This window comes from Camelus ferus, chromosome 14 (assembly GCF_009834535.1).
Source record: "Camelus ferus isolate YT-003-E chromosome 14, BCGSAC_Cfer_1.0, whole genome shotgun sequence".
In the NCBI taxonomy this organism is placed as follows: domain Eukaryota; kingdom Metazoa; phylum Chordata; class Mammalia; order Artiodactyla; family Camelidae; genus Camelus; species Camelus ferus.
In genome coordinates, this window is record NC_045709.1 from 20,067,256 (window position 1) to 20,092,381 (window position 25,126).

A 25,126-nucleotide genomic window follows, 5' to 3' on the forward strand; every position below is an offset into this window, starting at 1 on the left:
ACACGAGCACGTTCAACATGACTCACGATGACTCAGAAGAAAGGAATCCAACTTTTGAAGGATACTTAAACACAAAATTATTTTTGTTTTTCCCACTCATTGCTTTATTTGTTGTAACAAACCACATTTGTTAAATAAAATACAGTATGCGGAGGAAGAGACGCAGTCATTTTGTGACATTTTATCACAACAAAAGGATTCACAATGAAAAATTCTGAAATTATTCATGTAGTTGCTAAAAAAATTTTCTCCCCATTCTAGAAATTAGTATTAAGTAGACACATCTAACAATTATTAATAAAATGTCTTGTAGATTACAGTAGAGTAGCACCTTAATTTCTTAAGTCTCTTAGTATTTGCAAAAGATGCAACTCTATAAATTGCAGACAGCATTCTGATCTTCAAAACCCAGATACAAATTACCTTGTTAAGACAAGAAATGATATGACTGAGGTCAATCCAGGGAGCACCTGCTTCTGTCACCTGATGAAAAAGATGATCCCTAAAGAGTTTCAACAGATAACGGTCTCCAGTCTCTGACCAGGTAGGATCCTTCTGAAACCTGGGGGAAGGTAATATTTTATCTCAATAATTCACGCTGTGGACCATGTGGCTACATGTTTATACTTCAGACTCAAAACTAGTTTAATTTTATTGTTTATAAGAAAGTTGGGGTTTTTTTGTGTGTGCAGTTTTTTTTTTTTTAATCCTCCCAAAGTTACAGGAAAGCTAAAAAAACTTTTTTTCAAATTTTATGTCCAGATTGCTCATAGATGTTTTTAAAAAAAATAATCTCACTAAACATCAAAGTATGAATACCAGTTTCTACTCAAGGCGATCACCCCCTTACACACTCCTTTTTATAATTTTGAAAATAGTTTGAAAATAATTTTATAATCACTTCCTTATTTAGGCCCCTACCATTAGATAAAATGGGGAAGAAAGCAAATGTCTTTAGATATCTTTAGAAATAGGATGAAAGACAGTAACCTTTACTGGTGGGAATAAAATAGGGAAATGTTTAAGAAAAAAAAAGAGGGTAGATTTCAGTTTCCTCCCATCATGTGATGATATGAAAGTCAGCTACAAAGAACTGAAAAACGGACCAGATGATCACGGTTGGTTTTCAGTGATCTACGGAACATGCAGGCTGGTGGGAAAACACAGACATTCGAACAACCAAAAAAAGTTGTAACTGCATATTTAGATAACGCTATTAAGCAAAAGGGATAAGGCATAGGTCAGAGATATAAATTCATCTGGGAAGCAGAGGAAGGCCCTCCAGAGGAGGGAGTGGAAGGAAGCCTCTCAGTCACGGGCAGCAGCACTTGCAAAGCACAGAGGACGGGGCGCTCAGGAACGGTCAGCGTGGCTGGACGGGGCTTGGGGGGAAGAGGAGGAGCAAGGACACGGAGGGGTGAGAGACAGGAGCACAGAGCACAAGAGGCGAAAGGACATTAAAAGGAAAAAGAGGCAGATCTGAAGCAAGTATAAAAAGGGAGAGGTCAGACCATGCAGCCCTGGATCATGTTTAAAACTCAGGTCTACATTCCAAGAACAAGGCGGGAAGCCCAGCACAAGTATGTGTCTGCTTTACAAAGATCATGCAAGGGACTTCTAATTAAAGTGCTGATTAAATAAACATGCCCATTTATCTCTGGTCCTTTTCAAAACTGACAATAAATGTCTAAGAAAGGGTATAAACATACAAGGACAAAGGGATCCAAAACAACAGGAGACAAAACATACTGACAGAAATCTAGAAGGTAGAAAGCAGACAGGCAAGTGTGTGACCTGGGAGACCTGAAGACACTGAACTCACGCTGTGGCGGGTGCATCACGGGGGGGGCCACAAGACACAAGCCACCCAGGGAGGCTCAGGCAGTGAGGGAGTCATTAGGTCCGACTACAGGTGCAGGCATGCACCCAGGCTGGAAACAGAACTGATGAAAGATTCTGTAACAGCAAATAGATAACCCATTTCTCATCCCCACCCCTGCTTCTGCCTAACAGAAATCTGCGAGAAAGGACACTAGACAAAGTGAACAGAGACACTCCAGCCTCCGGAAGGCCAGGTAAAGCAAGTCAGGAGATGAGCGGTGGGCGAGACTATTCAACCAGCGCTTTCTCACTATTTGGCTCCTCAGTGCTTGGCTATGGGTTTATACTACAGATGGTGGAAAACTCTTTTCTGGAGAAGCTGACCTTCCCAAGAGAAATATTAACATTTGGGAGTCTACCAACAACAAGCAAAAACCATACGTAGAGTATCACACTGCTTTCCCACACATTCTACAACCCCTGCCCAACAAGGAGCTTCCCATTAGCTTTTTAGGACCTCATTTTTAGTATCAATGAATAGCCAAGGATCACAAATTCTTTGGGGAATAAAATAAAACAAGGCAAACTCCTGTTTCCTATAAGATACTGCAGGGAACAGAATAAAATTTAAGGCAGGGAGGAGGTTGGACATAGCTCAGTGGCATAGCGGCATGCTTAACATGCACAAGGTCTTGGGTTCCATCCCCAGTACTTCCATTATAAAAAAAAAAAAAAAAAGTTAAAAAAAAACCCCACTAACCAAAAACTATAATTGACAGCCTCAAAGAAACAAGAATTAGATGTTATAAGACAGAAACATTTAGAAAGCAGAAAGCTCCTGAAAAATTCAAAATATGGTAGCAGAAATTTAAAAATTCAAAGGATTAGGGGAAAAAAATCTTTGACTTTAGACAAAATAAGTTGAGGTTATTGCCTAGAAAGTAGAACAAAAAGACACAATATAGAAAATAGAAGAGAATATTAGACAATCAATTGCAAAGGTCTAACAGCTAGGCGATGGGAATTCCAGAAAAAGTCAAGAAAAGTTATCAAAGAAACAGTAAGACAGCTTCCCAGAACGGAAGGACACAAGTTCCCAAGAGTAAAAGGCCCACTACTGACTCATCAGAATCAACCCAAAACCCACACCAAGGCACACCCTTGTGAATTTCTGTACATCAGTGACTTAGGAAAAAAAAAAAAAAAAAAAAAAAGGTCCTAAAAGCATGGGGGTTGTGGAGAAGGATTTGGAAAGAAAATGGCTTTGGATCTACCTGGACATTTAAAGACAATGGAGCAAAGCTTCAAATTCTGAAAGAAACTGTCATTACTATTAACTAGAGGTAGTAGTTAACACAATCATGTAAGAGAAATAAAAAATACAGAAATTAGAAGGGAAGAAATGTAAGCATCATTATGTGAAAACATGACTATACGCCTGGGAAACCCAGAAGAATCCACTGAAAAACCATCCAAGCACTAAAGTACTAAGGCACAAAATTCCTAGAAATCAGTCATTTTCATGTATACCAATAACAAGCAGTCTAAGAAGACAGAATGGGGAGAAATTTCCATTTATAACAGCAACAAGGAAAAACACCTAAGATTAAACTTAGTGTGCTGTGGCTATATAAAGAGCAACCTGAAACACCGAGTACTAAAGTAGATGCCAGCAAATATAATGCCTGCCATTATCTTGATTAACTCCATGCCTAAAAACACGAACGCTCCTTCAGTTTACCAACAAACTGAATAAACATACCATCAAGTTTACTGATTTTTTTAACTAAAAAAGCTGACTCTAGAATTTATCCAGAAAATTAAAGTTTTAGGAAAACAAAAAACAGTAAAATGGAAAAAAGAAAGACCTCTAACACAACTATATTTAAAGACATCTATCATTAAGACAGTGTCAAAGAAGCACTGCCTTAATAAACCAGCGGGAATAAGCTGGACTATTCAATGAGTAGCTTCTGAACCACTGGGTAGTCACTGGGGGGGGGGGGGGACTGGCCTCATACCTTATAGTTTATATAAATTTCAAATATATAAAAGTCTTTAATATGAAAAAATGAAACCATAACTATCCTAGCAGAATCTGTTCCTTCAGAACAGATTATTCCTTCAGAATCTTGGAGTAAAAGAAGCCTTTCTAACTATCTTATTAGACTCAGAATCCAAAAGCACAAAAGAAGTTTGATCAATTAGACTACATATAAAAATGTCTACATGGGAAAAAAATAAGCAGGTCAAAAAAAAATGACAAACTTAAAAGAAAATGATCACAGAGGGTAAAACTCTCTGGCTTCTGCACATCAAAGACAGACAATCCAAATGAAAACAAAAATAGGCAAAGGATCCGGACAGACAGAAAAGAAAATAGAAATGAATCAAAAACATAAAAAAAAGATTGGCAACACGCTCATTCTGAGTAAGTACAAAAAAAAAAAAAAAAAACTGCACTAAGATTCATTTTCTCATCTATTAGGTTCACAAAAATCCAAAAGTTTGAGAAAAGTATTGTTGGTGAAATACTCTCATGCACTGTATGCTGGTAAATTCTTCTAAGCTATCAAACTATAGTGGGCCCTGACCTAACAATCATTGCTGGGCCCATATTTATGCACACACAAAATTAAGTGTGCCTAAGTCAGTCCCCACAGAACTGCTTATACTAGCAAAAGGCTGAGAGCAACTCAAATGCCCACTGATGAGGAACTGGAGAAATAAAGGACAAGTATGTACAGGATGGACTGTCACACAGCTAGAAATCGTGGGGCAGCACAGCACAGCGGTTACAAACACGGACTTGGGAAATACGTGTGAGAGACTAATAAAATGAAAGACTGGTGGAAGGAACAGGGTAGACTGAGGGTGGCGGGTATGAAAGAGAAACTTAATATTTTTCACTACAAATCTCTGTCTATTTCTTAAGAAATTAGTTAGTATACAACCTATTCAAAGGATTTAATTAATAAGAAGAATTTTCTGGGGACAACCTGGAATTATATGCCCAATCCTACTAACAATAAAGTATGGAACTAGAATAGAGGCATTTTCAGACTTTCAAAGAATCAAAAAACTCACCTTTCCCAGGAAGCTACAGGAGGATATGCTCCATTAACTCAAAAGGATAAACCAAGGGAAAAAGCAAGGAACAGGGTATCCAACACAAAAGGAGAGGCACAAGGACCCCCAGGGCAAGAGTGAAGGGAAGCGCCAGTTCTAAAGTGAAAGTGCGCAGGCTTTAAGCACAACCAGCCCAGAGAGGAAGAGGAACAGAGCTCCAGGGGCAATTTCTCTAGGGTGGAGGGAAACAGGGAGCTGACAGGGTACCTATTTTTGACCATATGGAAAGGTCAACTCTGGCAGAGAGTCTGCAATGAACTGGTGGTAAATATTTTTTTACTTGCTTAGTTTTCTATATGAGACAATTATTAACACCAGGAAAACAAAAATCAGAAAACAAAATGCAAAAGAAAGGAAATATGTTCATGATTTACTATGTGGTACAGCTATTAACAACATTTACCTTGTTTTAATAACGTCAACACTGAATAGAGATTTATCTCAAAAACATGGGTTACAAGGTGTATGTGTGTGTCTAGTTAAGGGAAGGGGGTCTGAAGGATATGGCCTCATCTTGCAGGACAAGATCATTAGCTGAGGAAGATACTGAAGAAAAAGCGAGAAATGGCACTCAAACCATGTATTTTTATATAAAGAGATAAATGCCAAAAGAAACAGCTGGTAGTCTTTTACATGGTTCAAGTCATGTTCTCTTTGTTTAGAAAGAGCAATAGGGAAAAGTGCTCACTGAGTCTTTTAACTTTGAAGAAAGGTAAGTGAACTTAAATACTGTGGTCAAGAAGTCCCCCAAGCAATGGTATTTCTCCATCACCTACCTCTGCTAACAGAGGTAACAGTCCTGAAATGTAACTTAACTGCAGGCACAACAGCTGCCCTGCTGCTCTGTCCGTCTTTGACATGTATAAAGAGCAAACATCAACCCCGCTTCTCTCTTGAGCATACGGCTAACTTAGCCTGCAAGCACGGCACAGCGAAACAACAAATAGTTAACACTGGACGGCAATCCCTACCCAATGTCAGTGATACGACAGCGATCAATACTGCACTTTAACAGAAGATAGGAGGCACGGAACAATTAGAAATTTCTGACGTTATCTGAATCTGACCAAGGCCAACTGAACTGAGCAGGCTTCAAAAAGGAGGCAGGACAGAGGCAGTACTGATGGTCGTGAAACGCTCCCTCGTGTGCAAACCACAACAGATTTCTAGCACAGTGTCTTTTCTGCATGCATGTGTGTATGTGAAATCTCAGGGGCCACCACGCCTAGGTTGTGGTTAAAAAACAGCCCCCTAATGGCTAACAACAAGCTTAAGGTCACTTCACCTGAGAATTCTTCCCTTCTTCCAAATAAAGCCAGTAAGAATAAGGTATACTCATTCTTGTTATGCAAAATAGTGCCCTTGATTGACAACACATTGTAAAATACTGTAAATCCTTACTCCGGCCTCTCATTGATTGTTCCCAATTTTGCTAGAAGCCTAAACAGTCTTCCATTTTGAACCTCCTATAAAACATTTTAAAAAGAGAGAGAATATTAATGTTCCAGCTAACTGAATATAAAAGCAAAAGTTTACAAAACTGGTATCCTGTATCAACATTACCTTTAAACAATAAATCCTAACATCTCCACCTTCTGGTTGTACTTTTGAACACAACAGGTCCATTTCATTCAACAGTAATACTCAAGAAGACTATGCGGTTGTCCATAGTTAAGAACTGATAAAGTATTAACAATTAAAAAAAAAATCAAGACAGTCTCTCATGACTACAGCAAAGTCATGAGCAAAAAAGAACAAAATAAATGCCCAGAGGATCTAAGAAATCAAAATACTGAACATTAAGTTTGGACAAATATATCTGCAAACCATCTTATTCAGCTTTGCACTATATTCAGCACAGTGATTACTGTTTTACATCTATTTACACACACAGATGCAAGTGTGTCAACACTCTTTTAACTACACAATTTACCTTTGCAAGGTCTTCCTCTATGACATCATTTCTCATTTGAGCAGCATCCAATTGAGTATAAAATCGAGCACCAATCATGGGCATGATGTCATTGACACTCCGCATCCTGTTCTGGTCAGTTAACAAGTATCTAACCAAAATAAAGAAGGATCACTTGAATGCCAAACATGCAATTTAAAAAACATAACCCACAAGCACACGGGTCCTGCTGCCACCATCATGTTAGTGTGCACAATTTTGAAAAAATTTTTCATGCAAGTTCATTTTTAAAGCTTAAAAATTACATTTCTTTTCTCTGGAAGACTTTAAAAGACAATGGAGAAAACTGTAAAAATGTCTCTTTCTCTAACTTTTTTGCTATTATGACAATGGGAAAGGAAAGGTGGGTAGGGTTACACTTACCATATTTCTATTCTCAAACCCTCCTTTACAATAGTAGGAGATGAAAAGATTGTTACAAGCTTTTTTGGAGAGGGGATGGGTGGCTGTAGGTAGGGAAATTTTTCCATTGCTCTTTGAAAATAATTTTTGTAACTAAAACTAGGTCTCCCACCTTGGAAGTCAAACAGGGTTCAGCTTTTTAGGAAGCCGTCTCCTGCTCTGCGACTTCTTTTACCAGCAGCTGTCACAGTACATATATTTATGAGAAATCTTCATGCACTAACACATATCAGAAAAGACCAAGTCAATTTCTTCTATCATAATTAAAGCAGAAAGATATTACGTATGTCAAAGGGTTACCTGTCCAAACACGATGATCATCACCTTTTTACTGCTTATTCTGATAGGGAAGCCATGTCCTAACCATTCACATTAGAGCAGGCTCCCACTCTTTCACTCTCTGTGAAATCTTTCTCTTATTTTATTCATAGGACTTGTCACTATCTGCAAACACCTTACTTGCTTATATGTTTAGCAGATCCTCCTCACTGGGCTGGAAGCTTCAGAGCATGGGGAATTTTGTTCACCGTATTCAAAGTACTGTCAGCATCTGGCATACAATAGCCATTCTTTTGTTGAATAAATGAATGTTATAAATCCATGTGGATAATCTATGTCTTAACCATTCATCTATAATTACTGACATATTTTACATCTAACTACTCATACTTAAAAGTCATTTTAAGCTACGTTATTTTGGCAAGGTACTTTACATCTCCAAGCCTCAGTTTTGTCATCCTTGAAATGGAGCTAAGAATGGTACCTAATATATATAGTTATTGGGAGAATTAGGTGAATTAATTCGCATCAATCATTTCAAAAGTGCCTGACACATAGTTTATTGTTCTATAAATTTTAGTTATTCGTTAGTATGAAAGTATGACTTTTTTTATTCTTTTATTAAAGAAAATTTCAAACATTTATAAAAGTACAGAGACTGTATGATGAATCCCCATGTACCCATCACCCAGTTTCAGTAATTATTAATGTACAGCCAATTTGTTACATTTACATCCTTTACTCTCACTTTTTTAAAGAAGGAAAATTGTAACTTGGTATTATCTACGACGTCCTAGGCATCGCAAGGCACGCTAGGAATCACTGTCGTGGTAATACACGAAGCAAATATTTTCATTTAAAAGAGCAATCATCTCATTTGATTGTTAAAAGGAACCAGGTAACCACTGGCTTCCAGGGCTCTGTCACAAGCAAGACACTTATGCCAGTGCAACAAAGCACAGGTGGGTAGCCCCATCCTCCATCCCTCAATTCCATACCACAGGGCTAGTCCAAAAAGAAACTGGATCATCCAGGGTTACACAGAAAGATCAGAAGGAACAGCTGGAAGCTAAAAGAGACTGAAAAGGATCAATAAGCTCTAATTGCTTCTAGAACATAGTAGAAAAAAATTTCACAAGAGACTTCCTTGCATGTGTTCCCTTGAGTAACTTATGTTAAGAGTTACGGTTGTCCATCCTCTGGAACTCCCCAGTGTTAGATGTACCTTAGACAGAGAGAAGTCCTTCTGTGGGGACAGTAGTCCGCACTAGGCTTCTCTTAAGCCAAAACCATGCAAACCCATACTCAAGAATCCCCCGGAGTACGAAGCTACTGGAGGAGAAATGCGGGGCCCCTCACACACATGCTTTCTGGAGCTGGGCTGCACCTGAGGTTGTTTACGCCAGGCTGCTTTCACAAAGATACTTGATCCCTCTCCGGAGCAGCACTGTCTCATGGAACTTTCTGAGATGATGCAAATGTTCCATGTCCACACTGTCCAATTATTCGACAGAAGCTACACGCGGCTTCTGAGCTCTTAAAATATGGCTGGTGTGACTGAGGAACTGACTTTCACATTTTATTTAATTCATTTAAACTTAAAAGGTCACATGTAGCTAGAAGATACCAATGCAGCTTTATAGGGTCCATCCTTTGGCCAAATGTTTAAAATATCAGTAACTAATTTAAACACACTGGTTTATGAATGTATTCCAAGAAAGATACACTTAGCAATAAAAATAAAGAAATTAAAAGCTGTTTAATTATATTTCCCCTGATTTTAAACAGTGGAAACTAAAATACACAGAATCACTATTAAAAGGTCCTCATGAAAAAGCTCTATCTTATCTCATATGATCATTATATTAAAACTTACAAAATGAGATTCTTCAGGTCAGAGGAGTAGTTGATTGTCACCAGTTCCATGGCTTTCTGTAAATTCTCTCGCTGAATTCCTGCCAAAGAGTTGCAAGCCAAAGCCAACACAACTTTTCCTAATGATATCAGATCTGCTTGCTGACATGAAAGAATAAATATAACTTTTAATTTTTTTTTTGTAGGTACAAATTTAATACACTGACACTACTGCCTGCATGGAAAAAGCATTTGTACAAAGAGGCTGAAAAACCCAGCACAGGGCTGTCAAACACTGGTGCTCATCGGAATCACCCGGGAGCTCATTAAAAAGGCCACTTGTGAGCCACTCCACCCTCGGTTCTCATTCAGTAGGTCCAGGAACAGGCCCAACATTTTTAAAGCACCCAGGTAATTCTGATTAAGGTGATATTTTAAGAAACATTACTCCAAGCAATTCACATGCCAACTACAGAGCTGCTGCTTAAAAATTTTTCTGATTTTTGTATCTAAATAGAACAGATATTCTTACTATCACAAGAAATTTAAGGCTGGTTACCATACAGTTGCTTTGCAGTGATCATTACAATTCACGACAGGCACTTTTCTCATTTCCCATGAAGCACAAAATATAGTGGGATTTTGAAGAATTACTTGAAGAGAAGTTACTCCCTTACTTCAAACACAGCATCAGCATTACCTGACTTCAGAACACATCCTCCAGGACATCGGAAACGCTGCAAACCATCTGCCCTCGTTTCCAAATAGACAACTTTTACTGTAAAAAAGCACTGAGCTCTGTAACCACCTGGTCTCCTACCCATTAAAAAAAATAATAATAAAAAAAGATTTGCCACTCTCAGGCTTTCCTTCTAAAAGGATTTTCGAAAGACAGCTGGCTCAACTGAGGTAAGCTCTCAATCACCCACTATAACTCCAGGAAACAGAATGGTCACCCCAAGTGGCCCTGCCTCGCAGGTAACTATTAATGATCATATTCCTAGAGAGTGGAGGAGCTCAGAGTTCAGTGAAATCATCTGAAGTAATTTCTAGAGAAAATTTACACGAATCTTCAAAACCTGGATCTCATCGGAATTACTGGATACGTGTTTATTTATGGAACAGCGCTTTACTACAGGAGTGCTCAAACCTAGCTATACATTAAAATCACTGGAGGAGCTCAAACAACAAACCGAGTCACCCAGAGGCTGTCCCTTCATCCCAGTTCTGGCGTTATTAGTCTAGGGTAAGAGCCACATGGTGGTATTTTTCAAAGCTTTGTAAGAGACAGATACGCAGCCAGGGCTGAGAACCACTGGTTTTGTGGATGTACATAAATGGTGTACGTGAGAAATCAAGTGAGTATTCCAAGGCAATCGCTAATGAAACTTTAGGACGATAAAGCTATCCTTAGCAACATTCTACAGAAATAATAAAGAATAAATGGAAGTAAAATAAATCCCATACTAAAATAACACATAAAAATTCACATTTAAAAATTTATCCCAAACTAGCATCTGTAAATCAGACACTTTGAACCTGATTAGACAAACAATTTGACTCTATCAGGACAAGAGATCCTAAGGATTCATGTCAGAAAAACTAAAACCTCATCCGTGGGAGAGTCAGGAGCCCAGACCGGCAGGAGGGAGGGGCCCTAACCCTGCTGCCACGGTTTCTGCTCTCTGGAGGGCACTGCTGGGAGTGAACTCAAGGAGGATCTTTCTCAACCCTTCTCAAGAATGAACATTTTTTAAAGTAAAACATTCAAAGTCATGTTAATGAAATCACAAAAATGCTGATCAAGAGAAATCAGTGCACGTAAATGCTAATTATAAATTTCTACAAGCGTTTCAATCCAAAGCCATCAGTAAAGCAAACTCAAGGTTCTTGGTATTTATTAGGTATTTTAGTAGCATGTACCAACACACAGCCTCCCAACCCTTAAACAGTAGAACTTTCAGTTTAGCTCCACCCTGAATCTACCTAGAACATTTCATCATTCCCTATTATAAGACAGGAAAACGAAAAGTGAAGACAACGGACAGGCTGTATGGGTTCTCATTCTGAGCACATCCCACCACCTTCCTAAAGCTGGCTCAAGGTGGGAATGCCAACTAGTAGGAATAAAGTACACATGACACGAAACCCAGATTAAATTAGAACTGATTTTTAAATGAAAGATGTTATTAATGAAGCCCTGCTTAATTAAGAGAGTTTAACAGCAGAGAAAGTCCATAGCTCTCCTTTCCTATTTCCCAGCTAAACAATTTTCCATTTGTTACTTTGCTTCTTACCTCCACCCGGCTTTCCCCTCATTTGCTGAATTCTGGAGGCTTTCCCCCCAACTCATTTTCAGTTTCTTCCTGATTCTTGATTTCTTGGTTATTCTCTGATTCTATCTATGGCTCTACTTATGTACATTTTACTGAAAGTCAGTCTCTATTCACGTGTCTGAAACCGACTATGAAAAATAGACTACAAGAAACAATGCACTCCTTTCTCATGCACCCTCTTCTCTGTAAAAATCACAAACCCCTGTTTGGGACTGTCTCCTGTACCTTACTATAAGCTATATGAAAAATCTTCTACATATATGCACCCATCCAAAAAAAGGAAAGAACGAAAACCTGATATATCCTCTACCACTGAAAAATAAAAGGAAGGTGACAAGTGGCTGAAAGCAGCCTGAGTTATGAATGAAGGCAGTTCCTAACTTACCAGTCAGTTGCCCCAAATGCTTACTTTAAAGCTGTTTGTTTGGAACTCTGGAATTATTTTTTCTTAAGAAGAGCTGTTTTTCATGGTAACTATACAACCCATAACATGATGCAAATTATGTACATTTGCAAAGAAAAAATGGAAAACAATACTGCTTTGATACAGAAAAATAAAATCAAACTATTCTTACCTTACACTAGTAATTTTTAAAAAAGGAATTCTATTCAGAATAGAGAAGAATGAAGAGGTACTGTGAGGCTACATTTGTAAACCAAACCAAACCAAACCAAACCAAACCTAATATAGACATGCGGTTTCCAAACACTTGCAACAGAGGTTGATGGCACTGGTTCTAAACAATGCCTAAATTCTCTTCAAAAGTTTAATACTATTTTCCTGGATATATAAAGATCACTAGTATTTTAACAGTCAACAGTCACTTTCAGGAGCACAAAGATTATAAGAAAAAATTTCAGAGCCAATTACTTAGGCACTAAGTGTAAGACAGAAGTTAAGCAGAAAAGTAGCTAAGAAACAATCATCCTAGATAAGAAAGAAGGCGCAAACTCCCTTAGGCAGAAGACAGTGGTGGGTCGGGGTTTGGTGGGGGTTGAGTCTTCCACGCAGTGCCCACTAGATGGCGCTACCAACCAGGACAGCTTGGCTGCTGTCATGGTTAGCGGGGAACCAGCAGAGGGGAAGGACCAGGCTGTGAAAGGGCTGCATGCAACTGAGTGTGATGAGCGCCTCCAAGTCTGGGGACTGCACCATCCGTGGTCCAGTAGAAAAAGGAAGAGGTTTATGCATGAATTAACTGGAATACTAAACATTACTTAAACTCTACTGCTCATTCTGGCCTTTCCTTTTTGTTCTGAAATTTTGTCTTATATAGTGAAATAAATCTTTCAAAGATTTAAACAGAAGAAAATGAAAAGAGAAGGGCAGTGGAAGGTAAGATGGTCTTCTCCTTGTTTCTCCACATAAATAAGAGATTCTGCCTTATATCAAACCTCTGTAAGTTAATAAATATTCAGAAACACCAGAAATTTCTTACATGAAAAAAACTAACATTATCTTAAAATGACAGCTGCTTTGCATATCCTCCAAACAAACATAAAGCACTGTGGGACAAGCTGAATGATGTATTTACTTTAAACAGCTATCTTACTTCCATAGGGCAATCAAGGCAAAAGTAACTACACTTAATGCTCCTTGCAGAGATAAGTTCTTATTCTCCCACACCTTGTGTTAATCAAGAAAGAAGAACCAATAACTAAGAACATAATGGGACCTAAGTCCACAATGTTATGAAGTCATTCTGCAACCAACTTCTAACAATGTACAAGACATGAGTCACAGGCTTTGATTAAGCAAAAGAAAAAAATTATTTAGAAGATGGCAACACAACAATATTCCTTTGAAAATAAAATTTTTGGATTGGTAGTGGGACAACTGTTCTAAAAGTAAAAACTAGGTGTGATTTTAACACATTAAAAAGTGGGAAAAAGTACAATGTCATTTAATATGTTTCATTTAGCTAAGTAATCTGTTTTAATCTATGCTGAGGACAAATCTCCTAGTCATATAAATGCATTTTCATTTGAACAGCTACTGTCTCTAACACTGTCATTAATTCTGTGTATCCCAACGTATAAGGGCTCTACACTAAACACATCACAGTGATTAAGAATACAGGTTCAAACTTTGCAGAGAGATCACCCCAGAATAAATTGAAATCTAGACTTAAAACCCTGAAACACCTTAAAATAAAGTTTATCTTAAAAAAATCAAGCCTTCAGTTATTAAGAAAGTATCCATGTTAATTCTTACTCACCTGGTATTGAGCCATTAACGCCAATGGATTATTATTCTGACTGTTATCAAACGTTAAAACATCAAAAACTCCAACACAATTTACTCGCAACCTTTAAAGACCAGAAAATTAAAATAATTAAAATGAGATTTTAAAAAATTATATACTCGTGGAACTTTAACATTTCCTATAACAGCAAGGATCTCAGAACACTATCTGGTCTTACTTCCTGTCCATCCCCACTTTAGAGATAGGGAAATTAAGGCTCACAGGTATCGAGACAACAAGGTTATGAAAGTCAGGAACACATGAAGCCAGGACTATAACTCACATCTTTGGACTACCAGGCCAGTGGTCTTTTCACCACACCAAGCTGCTGCTTTATTAGTTATTCAAGAAAAGAGACTTAGTTTCATAACCACTTGCTGAAAAGGTCCTAGGCCCTATTCAAAGCATTTTATATGTATTAACTCACTCAATCCTCTCAATAATCTTATGCGGCAGGTTATCTTATAAATATGGAAAATGGAGATAACAATAGTGCCTGTCTCACAGATTACTGACCACCAAGCCGTTCAGTAATCTGCTGTTAGTTAACGAACAGAGCCAGGATATGAACCCAAATAACCTGCTACTGGATCTTGAGCTTTTTATGCCAGGTTGTCCAAGACAATTCTCAAAATTTCAGCAACTCAAATAAAAATCCTGCTAATGTCAAGGTCTGTTTTACTTAACTCTGCATCAGTGGTTCTCAAAGCATGGGACCCAATCCAGCAACAGCACCTCCCAGGAACGTGTCACAAACGCACACTCTCAGGCCCGCCCCAGACCTCCTGACTGAGAACTCTGGGGATGGAGCCCAGCAGCCTGTGCTCACTGAGCCCGCTGGTGACTCAGATTCACGCCGAAACCGGAGAAGCACAGCTGCATATAGAAAAGCTGTACTGGTATTACTCAGACATCTGCCCAACCCTAACCATATATACCTCCCAAACCCTTATAAGATCTTGGTTATCAATCAGCATTTTATTAAGAAGTCAACATTTTAAAGAAACTTTCAAATGAAACCAAAGTCACAGCAGTTCTTCTGGATGGAATATATGAAAAGGTAGAATTAAAACAAATCATCATGCTATGTTTACTGAGCTCTCATAGGTCAGATGCTCAATAAAGAAGCCAACACTCAAAATGCTAGTACCTCGTTTTGCCAGTTATCAGAATCTTTGTTGGGTCCATAACTCGACATGCCAAACCTGCTGTATGAATGGTACGCAGCGCAGAACTCAGCTGGACGATATACGCCCAAATGAGAGATTCTGGCAGCAACCCAGCATGCTGTCTGGGCAGAGGCCCATCATGTTGACCTGTCACACAAACAAATTTTAAAATGGCATCTTTACTTAAGTAATCAGCTAAAAGACTAAAACAAACCAAAATTAACAAAGAAAATTCATGTTCATTCACTGCACAACTTGTTAATTTATGTGTATATATATAATTTAAGTTTAGGTTTTTAGTAAGAACTTAAAAAGTTTCTTATCGTTCTTAATTCTCAGCCTCCTCTACTACACCACGTCAGTTAGACAGGATGGCATCCAATTCACAAAAACATGAATGTAAAACACCGAATATGTCACTTATGTGTAATGATGAAACACAAAAGTAATCTGGTCTACCATGGAAAGTGATCCTTTTGATTCTCTCAACTCTTGAAAGTGCTTCTTAATACTACTTTCTGGGTCACTGTTAATCAGTAGAAAAGGAGCCATAAAAATTTAATCTAGATTCTGTCAGTTATTTCAGGGAATATGACCTGATAATCCAAGTGCTCGTATGGTTGTAAACAAACTTTTTCTGAATCAGTTATAAAAGAAACACAGTTATATGGTTAACTGTGGAGACAATAAACAACAAATAAGTACTTACGGCTTGTGACAAAATTTCTAGGGAAAAGCAAATACAAAATTCAAAAACTGCTATCCCTCAGTTTAGACAGAATGAAAAAATATAACCTGGAAGACAGTGTTAGATGACTCAAAAAGTGGCTCTAGTGATAAAAGCCAAGACAAAGATGACCATGAAGAGTTTTAACAGAAGTATTTAATAAATGTGGTAATAGGAAAAGAAGTATTTATAGCAAACACAGTGCACAGTGTGCCAGATTCTGTCACTGTAAACTTCTCTCCACAATCCCTGCACGGCATGGCATTATTATTCCCATTTCATAATTACTACATCTTACAAAATGAGATTTTTCAGTTTGTGCTAAGTTAACAAATTAAATAATATAAGAAAGCATTAGACTTCCACTTAAGTCTCTACAAGATTAAACGAACACTGGCCCTTTTTTCCTTCTTTGTTAAATATTCACACTGGGAAAACAGAAGGTTGCCTTGTAATACAAGTGGCTGTGATTAAAGTACATATGGTACATTCAGGGAAGTTACTAACTTTCAACAACACTTTCAAATATCCGAAAGAGAACTTATTCCTGCAACAATGTAAACATACTATATCAAATAACCAGTCAACACTTACAACAGAATAATTAAGATTAAAAAAAAACACTGGAAAGGAGTGTTATAAATCAGTGGTTCTCAACAGGGGTCAATTCTGCCCCCTGGGGACACTTAGCAGTGTCTAGAGATATTTTTGGTGTCACAACTGGAGGAGATGGTTGTAACTGGTGTGCAATGGGTGGAAGCCAGGGACGCTACTGCACACCCAGCAACGCACAGGACGGCCCCACAAAAATAAGGATCCAGCCTCAAACATCAACAGTGCTGAGGTTAAGAAACCCAGCTATAAATTAAAGCCAACAGTCATTTCACAGATGTTATTACTAAAATAAACTTGAACAACTCCAGCTATATTCATCTATAGGAAAAGTTATACCACATCCCCTTCAACAAAATTATGTATGTGCTCCAGATGACACGGCAAAAAGGGAAAACATGCCCACACTATGCAACCAGAGTTTTAATGTGAAACAGCCATGTAACCACAGCTTTCTTCTTCCAACTGTCAGAAAGCAGTTACGAGTAAACAGAAGTAACATATTTTTATCCATAACGCCGATCCTTAAAGGAGTCACGAGCCAAAAGAGATTGGAACATGGACTCAAGTCTTCTCCCTCCTCACTTTCTCTCAGGATACAGTCAGAAAAATCTTAAACAAATTAAAAACCATAGCAAAGAAGGTAATGTTTCTTTTCTTTCCCCAAACAGGAAAATGACATATACATTTTCCTTCTGCAAATAAATAAATTAATAGACATCTCTAAAAGGATTTTTACTCTGAAATGATTTTATACTTTAATAAACATTTGTTAGAATGTAATTAAAATATCTTGGTTCTGTGTAATATTTGAACTATAAAACAATTCTTCAAGTAAATATTAGAAAGGGCCCCCCCCCAAAAAAAGTATTCTCCATTCAAGTAAAAGTTACCTGAAAATTTGTTTTGAAGACTAATTCCTTAAGTAACATGGAATCCTACCTTTAAGCAAAAGCATTTGTTTAGGGAAATAATTTCATAAATGACACACAGTCACACTAGACAATCTGAGAAGAAATCCACAAGATTTAAACGTGGCTGTGGTTTCAGTGATGAAGTTACAGGGATTATTTTTCAATTTACTGAATTTTCCAAACCACCTTTATTCAGAAAGCATTGTAGGTTTGAAAAATAAAAAATTTTAAGAGGAAAAAACTTTCATCATAGTTTCAGTCACTTAAGTTTCAAATATTTACATGATTCTTTCACAACCCACCTTCATCTCAGTCTGTACACATAATACGTTATTTCCTAACTTGTTACGTCTTGTCTCCATTTCTTTAATGTATTTCTTTTTTAAATGCCATAAGGTCTTTAAGCTGCATGATTACAGGGCTAAATTCACATGTATTTTAAAATACAAAACTACTCTTCCACAGAGCAAAGACACGTGTCAGACACAGCTTGCTGGCATCTTTTCTTACCCCACTTTCTCTTTGTGAAATAGGCATCGGCATTAGGGTCATTGAAGTGTCTGCTCATCATTGTTTCTCCTCCGGCGTGGAAATCATACGCAAACACAAGGGCTTAAAATAAAACACAAACACTCATTACTGCAAGCTGGCTTCAAATCCTGAAGCCCTCCAGCAGAACAATTACAAACTACTTACAAGGCTCTGCAAACGCTTTAGTGGTGAATACTTCACGCAAGGTTACAATATTTGAATGCTGAATTTTTTTCCACATATCGACCAATACCATGCACTTTGTGTTAACAAGACGAAAACCTGAAAAAGAAAATTTTTCTGCTGAGCTGTAAATGACACCTTCCCCTTACTTCATCAGAAATGTGAAGAAAAGGCCATGTTATACATCATTTATGAGATACTACTATACAGATGAAATAATACACTTATTTATTATCCTTTAAATCCATGTTAAATAACTAAACCTATTCAGGAATGTCTGAGTAATCTTAGCCTCAATAATACGCTCCTAAGAGAGGATAACTTATCTTCCTCACCATGAATCCTTCGAAGGCAATATGGCAGATCATCTTTGCTGTTTACAGCTTTGTAGCAAGACGTAATGTATCCAAAATTACTTGATTTCTGTATCCGGTTGGGTGGTGGCAGTGGTTCTAGAGGGAAGAGGCTATGGTAGCTGTCAACTTCTGTAGGGACTGCTAGAGTAATTCACAGGAACATGACTTTAACTTGCAGGCATTCACAGTCTCTCAGAGTAATCAAGAGAAATCAAATCTATAAACTATCAGTATCAAACACACTTTATATCCTACAACAATGTCTACATTCATAACAATTCTATAGAACAAACTGGTTTCACTATCAATAAAAATAGGCATTATAAAACAACCAAGGAACAACTAGATTTCATGAACTCAAAAATATTTATCTTTTATAGCACAACTCTTGTTTCTCAGTTATTAGAAACAATTTGCACTATCACTTAGAGATATTAAACATTACTGATTCTGCTGTTAAATAAAAATCAAGACAGATTTCTTCTTTAAACATTTTATTTTGTACAAAACGTAGACAATGGTGTTAAAGCACATGAATTCTGCTTTTTAAACAAAAAATTCAAAACAAGTAACAATAAATTAGAGTATATATGCAATACGCCCGTGTCTATGTGCATGTGCAAATACGGCAATCTGTATCAAACTCTCTAACTATTCGGTGAAATAGTTTTAATCCCTAGCAAAACAGTAAAAAATTAAAAAGAAAAATCAAAACAACTTTGCCTACCACATTCCCCAAAGAAAACACACAGTAAACAAAACCTCAGACCTTTAACTGTCATCTAAGTATACGGTTCTCTCTAACCTCCGCTGTCCTTCTCTCTTCCTCCCCTTTTTACATAGTTTTATTACACCTACATGTACTCCTCAAAAGATTGTGTATGTATATATACATATATATAAATGTAAATACATATATAAATTTTAACTTTATAAAAAGGTATACTAAATGTAATCTCTCTCCTTTTTTAAATTTCTTTAGCAGGAGGGTGTAATTAATTAGGTTCATTTATTTATTTGTTTGTTTTTTATGAAGGTACTGGGGGCTGAACCCAGGACCTTGTGCATGGTAAGCACGCACTCTACCACTGAGCTATACCCTTCCCTGTTATATATAGCTTCTTGCAACTCATTTTTTTTTACTTAACATTACATTACTAAGATTCTTCTGTATTGTTGCTTTCTTTCTGAAATGTCCTTTCTTCATTTAAACTACTGTTTAACATGCCACTGTCTGACAGTATCAGCTAATCCATCGGCTGTCCTTCAAGATGGGCGTCTGAAATGATCGCTGTATCTGCGACAGTGAGCAGTGATGTTATGAATACTTCATACATTCTCTGGTTAAAAATGTACAGCTTCCCTACATCTAGAAGCGGAGCTGGCTAAATCACTGGGTAACAGATATTCAACTTCAGGAACTGTCCAAACTGATTACAGGCTCACCCATCTATCCTATCAGCAGCAACAAGCTGGAGAACCCGCAGGTCCATATCCTAACGCTGCCCATGGTCAGACTGTCAAATGATCTCATCTTCCCCTAATCATCAGTAATTTTCAACATTTCTGCACATATTTTTGGTTGTGTGAATTTCCTCTTTCTTGAAACACCTATTCCTATCTTTTGGCCATTTTTCTGTTGAGTTTTTTACGCTCTTACTGGTTTGTGGTTTTTATTTTCTTTGTCAATTGTGTAAATATCTTCTCTGAAGTTTTTCCTTTACTACAAATATCTCTGGACTGTTTTTAATTCAATAAAATTCATCAGTATTTTCTTTAAGCATCAACAATCTGTATTTGTCTCCTATATAGGAAATCTTTCCCTATGAAATGTTAAATCTATTCATTTATGTTTTATAGTAGGAGTTTTAAAGTTTTGTTTTAGACATTTATGTTCTTAAATCTATTTGGAGCTGATTTTTGCATGTGGTCTGAGATAATGATATCATCTTTTACCTTAAAGAAAACCAGTTTCCCCAAGCCTTCCTTTTCCCCACCGATGCGCCCCCTCCATTACAAAGTGTGCCAGGGCTCTCCCGAGTCTGTTCCATTAATCAGCGTGTGTAACTCAGCACCATTACCACACTGTTTTAGTTACTGCAGATGCAAACCAAGCCTCTCCTCTCCCAGTACACCCAGATTCCTAATCAGAACCTTCAAAGTGCTTTCAGCAGTCGTGGACCTTTACTCTTTGAGAAATTTTATCATATACTATAAAAAGCTCTGCTATGCTGTATATAATAAAAAACAAATAAAGACCAAATCTTGATTAGAAGCATGGAACTTTCAGCTCCACCCCCAGCCTTCCAGGGAGAGGGGAAAGGCCAGCAACTGAGTTAATTACCAATGGCCAGAGATTTAATCAGCCATGCCCAGACAACCAGACTTCCACAAAAACTCCTGAAGAGTGGGATTCAGAGAGCTGACAGGTTGGTGAGCACAGTGAGGTGCTGGGAGGGTGGCGCAGCTAGTGAGGGCATGGAAGCTCCCCACCCCACCCTCCCACCTACCCCTTGCCCTATACAGCTATTCCATTTTACCTGGCATATCTGCTTGATCAATTTGAGCCATTGTTATTAAATGTCTGTTAATCAGCTCCTAAGAAAAGAAAATAAGTATATTTACATCTAAACACAGCTTCTGAAATCTGGATTTTCTATTATTACTAAATAGCATAAGTATCAATATTCTTGGCATGTGAGTTTTTAATGTTGATATCATGAAATAACATTCCTAATAATGGTAAAGTGTTCAAATTCCAGTCCTAGATAGACAGCCCTGCCCATAATTCAGGACGGGTGCAAGCAGCAGTCTGTAACCCAAAACATACAACTAATTCTGTGGCTAAGCTCTTTAATAATCCACTCTATAAACATTATACTGGTGCAACCTACTTCTGTGAAATAAAAACATTTCTGAGATCTAAGTGTAAAAATAAAATTCTACACATCAAATAATATATAACTGTTTACAAAAAATTATTTTATGAAACCTACTTTATAGAAAATATTGAGCTCTCTTAAAATGAAGTTTATTTCTAAGCCAAACTACTTATTAGCTACTCCTTAGCTAACTACTAGAGATATTAGCAAAAAGTTGTCTAGCAGTTAGAAATGATTTAAATTATTGATTTATATATTTCACAGAGACCTTCCAATGCACTGCTCATGAGATGCAGAAAGGCAGCCCATTTAAATCGCTATTCCATGCTTTCTATCCTAACACAATTACTTGCAATCTTCTTGAAAAACAGGTTTCTTTAAATAAATATATCAGTTAGAACTCATGAATTCTAAGTTTTATCTGCTTTAGTACAGCATGTTTGATTAAATCAGATTTGAGAAGCGCTCTGTCCTTTCTCCAGTTCTTTGCTAAAACACAACAGACATGAAGTCTTCCCACAACGAATTCTGACAGCCTACCTGGCGGAGTTCGTCAGCCATGAAGAAGGAAGGTGCGTTCGCTTTTGGTTGCATGTAAGCAACATGAGGTGCAGTTGGAGGGTAAATATGATAGTTTGGAAACACCTAAAAGGTAGGGAGGGGGAAAGTGTAATGATCAATTTTTCTCAATTGATAGGCTTTATCTTTATTTTGATAATTTTTAAAACTCTGATGAGAAAAGAAACATTTGTTCAGACACAGTAAAATTATAGTTTCAATGAGAGGCAAAACTAAGTCTTTGAAAGAAATCTTACACAAACAGTTGGTAAGAATTTTTTAAAACAACTGGAAGAGAGGAAGAAAGTAGGTACTAAAAGTGCTTGGGAAGAGTCAGATAATGAAGCAACACTGCCTGGCTGCCCAAAGAACTGCCCTCTTAAAGGGTTTTTTGCAGCCAAACTAAACAAAGTGTTATCTAGATACTTGTTTAATACCTCAAACTACAACAGCAGAGGACCAACATACTCTGGGTCAGCAGCTGAAATGAACAGAAGGGGGCAACAATATATTTACCTTCCAATCAAACTACAACTAAGTGACCAAATTCTGCTTCCGGCTTCTTGTCTTTCATTTGTCCAGCAGGACTCTTCCCACCGCCCTGCTTTCTGCCCTTTTCCTCTGCCTCTCTTTGCCTTCACTGTATCTGCACAGTGGTTTGTAAGGTTTCCTTTAACCTATATCTGCAATGACAGTACTACCACTTTTTCTTGCCTTGGTTTCCTTACATCAGAATGTAGCAGAGTTTGGCCTGACTACCTCAGCTTTCCCAGGAGCATATTTTTATTTAAGAATGGTTTGAAGAGTAAAAACATTATAAATATGTGCCATATATAATCTCTACAGAACAGCTGAGGCAGTTTTGTGACAAAAGAACCTCTTTATACATTACACCTTTTTTCTACAAATGTGATTAAAAGAAAGCATAATAAAAACGTAAATAATTATGAAATATAATAACCCCCCCCCCAAAGTAAAACATTAATGGAATTCTTACTTGAAAGAATCAAGGAAAGTCTCTACTCTACCTCAATTATTTGACCTTCTGTTCGGCAAGCTGTTCTGTGATAATTTTTGAAAGATCTCTGACCAAAAACAAAACAGAACAAAAAACTATTAGCTATTTTATTATTTTTTAAAAAGTATTTTACATGGTTTACAAGTACTTCTATAAATACTTTCTCATCTACTTCTCACCCGGCAGTTAGGCACTATCACTCCCATTTACAACTCGGGAAACAGTCTCGGAGGCACCAAGATTCAAGAGCCACAAAACAATGGCAGAGCTGGGACTCTTACGAAGGAAAAACAAAAAAACCTGTTTTCTGTCCATTCAAATTGCCTTTTAGTAAAAGATTAAATACAATCAAAACGAAATCATGAATTTAACTTGTGGGATCAAAATCTGCTTCCGAAAATCCAAATGCACTTTTCATCTAAGCCTACTGTCCACAATCTTCTCAAATGTCTATGGTTCAGACCAGCTTTCATACTCTGATGGAATTTGGTTTTCTTACTCATGAGATCTTCATCTACTACTTATTTTTCTATAGTTACACAATTTTTCAACATAGACAAAGTTATGAAGCTAAAAAGGTACAATTAAGTTATGGAACACAGCACTTTGCTCTCTGCCCCCTCCCCCTCTCCTCTCCTGGCAGCTCTTTGGTAGCTCTTTCCTCTGGCACCATCAGCGCTCCCTAAACTTCCTCCCTCCTTCTCAGTGACCCACATTGGAGGCCTCTTATGACAGCAGCCACCACTCTGCAGGGTTCTAGCTATGAAATCACTGCCTTGCCTGAAAAAGTGTTTATCATCAGTCCACTTTCAGTAAGTACTGATAAGAAACCATCCACTTTCTCTAATTTCTTACTAGAGGTGCAACTACCTATAGCTAGAAACAAATGTCAGCAAACATCAACTCCAGCTAACAAAAGTACGAGGTAACCCCATAAGCCATGAAGCACGAAACCAGAGCTGGAGTAATCTAATGTCTGACTTGTCCAAAACTATACAGTTATTAAAAATGCAGCAACAGATTACTTTGAAGAGGTAAGAACAGATTAGAATTATCTAAATTAGGAAATTACATTTTCACATCACAGTAAAAAGATACAAGAGGGGATAACCTCCTCATTAACCTCATTTACAAGAAGAAACTGTTCTAGGAGCTCTGTCTTTTCTCCTTTAATGCAGACCTACCATTCCAGTCAAAGGTGCTGGGGTTGTGTCTGTATAAAAGTAAGTCGTCCCCCCGACGGTTTCCTTTTGGATCACCTGCCCAGAAGACGGAGTCTGAGAAACAGGATTACTGACGGACGTAGAGGCACTAGAAGGCACCATGTAATTTGCTGGATTTGGAGTGTGACTTCTTCTTCTGGGAGCAGGAGAAGTATGTGGAGTGATCTTGGGGGAATGAAGAGGAGAAGACCCAGCAGACAGTGACATTCCTGAAGAAGATATAAAACTGCTTCTTAGAAAGGAAAAATTGCTTTTAGAGAAAAAATCTGGCAAATAAATTGCAAACATTCGTTTGGAAGAAATATCTTTAGCAAAACTTTTTAAATGTAAAGATAAAAGACAATTTTAGTTTGTTTTAGAGAAAGCTCTGATTAAAGAAAATGCAAAGAATTTTTTTTTCAAATGTAGTCTTTCCAAATAAATTAGGAAAATTGCTGTTAAAAAAAGTCTCCTCCGTATCAAGGTTCACACAGGAAAAACTTCAATAATAAGAATTACTGATAATTTAATAAACTGATTTAGTGGAAAACTGGGCCTATTATAAAATACCTTTTATAAAGGCCTTTCTTTTACAAAAAATAGAATTCCTTTTTTGCTAAGAATCATTTAAAACCATAGCTATAAGAAATACAAATACCACATTTCCCTAAAATATTACAGTATTAAAAAAATCAAACTACTTAATGAGATTTATTAGATTTCTTTTGGCAAAATACAATTAACAGAATGGCTTGAAAAAGCAAAAAAAATTAAGTCCAGTCTTAGCTGAAACAACTGGCAGCTTAAATATTGTATTTTTGACGCCTTTTAGCTTTAAACAGGCATACACTATAGTAGACAACTGAAAATTTCTGCACATGCACGCTTTTTAACATCAGGCCAGCTGACACCAGTCTGTTGTCGTGCAAGGTTCA

At 37.4% G+C, this 25,126-nt stretch overlaps 1 protein-coding gene across 12 annotated transcripts in view; it reads right to left on the minus strand.

The window, feature by feature from the left end:
• The window catches only part of PAN3 (poly(A) specific ribonuclease subunit PAN3), a 110,442-nt gene that overhangs the window by 4,954 nt on the left and 80,362 nt on the right, over positions 1-25,126 (minus strand). For 3 of the 12 annotated variants that reach the window (XM_032496389.1, XM_032496383.1, XM_032496388.1), the window contains 13 exons: positions 24,174-24,421; positions 23,000-23,056; positions 21,954-22,058; positions 21,072-21,129; positions 18,511-18,672; positions 18,158-18,274; positions 17,972-18,073; positions 15,190-15,355; positions 14,013-14,103; positions 9,480-9,619; positions 6,884-7,013; positions 6,352-6,416; positions 424-562 (listed from right to left, as the gene is read on the minus strand). In XM_032496389.1, the coding sequence (XP_032352280.1) occupies positions 424-562; positions 6,352-6,416; positions 6,884-7,013; positions 9,480-9,619; positions 14,013-14,103; positions 15,190-15,355; positions 17,972-18,073; positions 18,158-18,274; positions 18,511-18,672; positions 21,072-21,129; positions 21,954-22,058; positions 23,000-23,056; positions 24,174-24,421 (1,580 nt within the window). Of the gene's footprint in view, positions 1-77; positions 563-6,235; positions 6,417-6,883; positions 7,014-9,479; positions 9,620-14,012; positions 14,104-15,189; positions 15,356-17,971; positions 18,074-18,157; positions 18,275-18,510; positions 18,673-21,071; positions 21,130-21,953; positions 22,059-22,999; positions 23,057-24,173; positions 24,422-25,126 lie in introns of those variants that run through there. The other 9 variants (XM_032496390.1, XM_032496386.1, XR_004325782.1 and 6 more) reach the window with 7 other exon arrangements.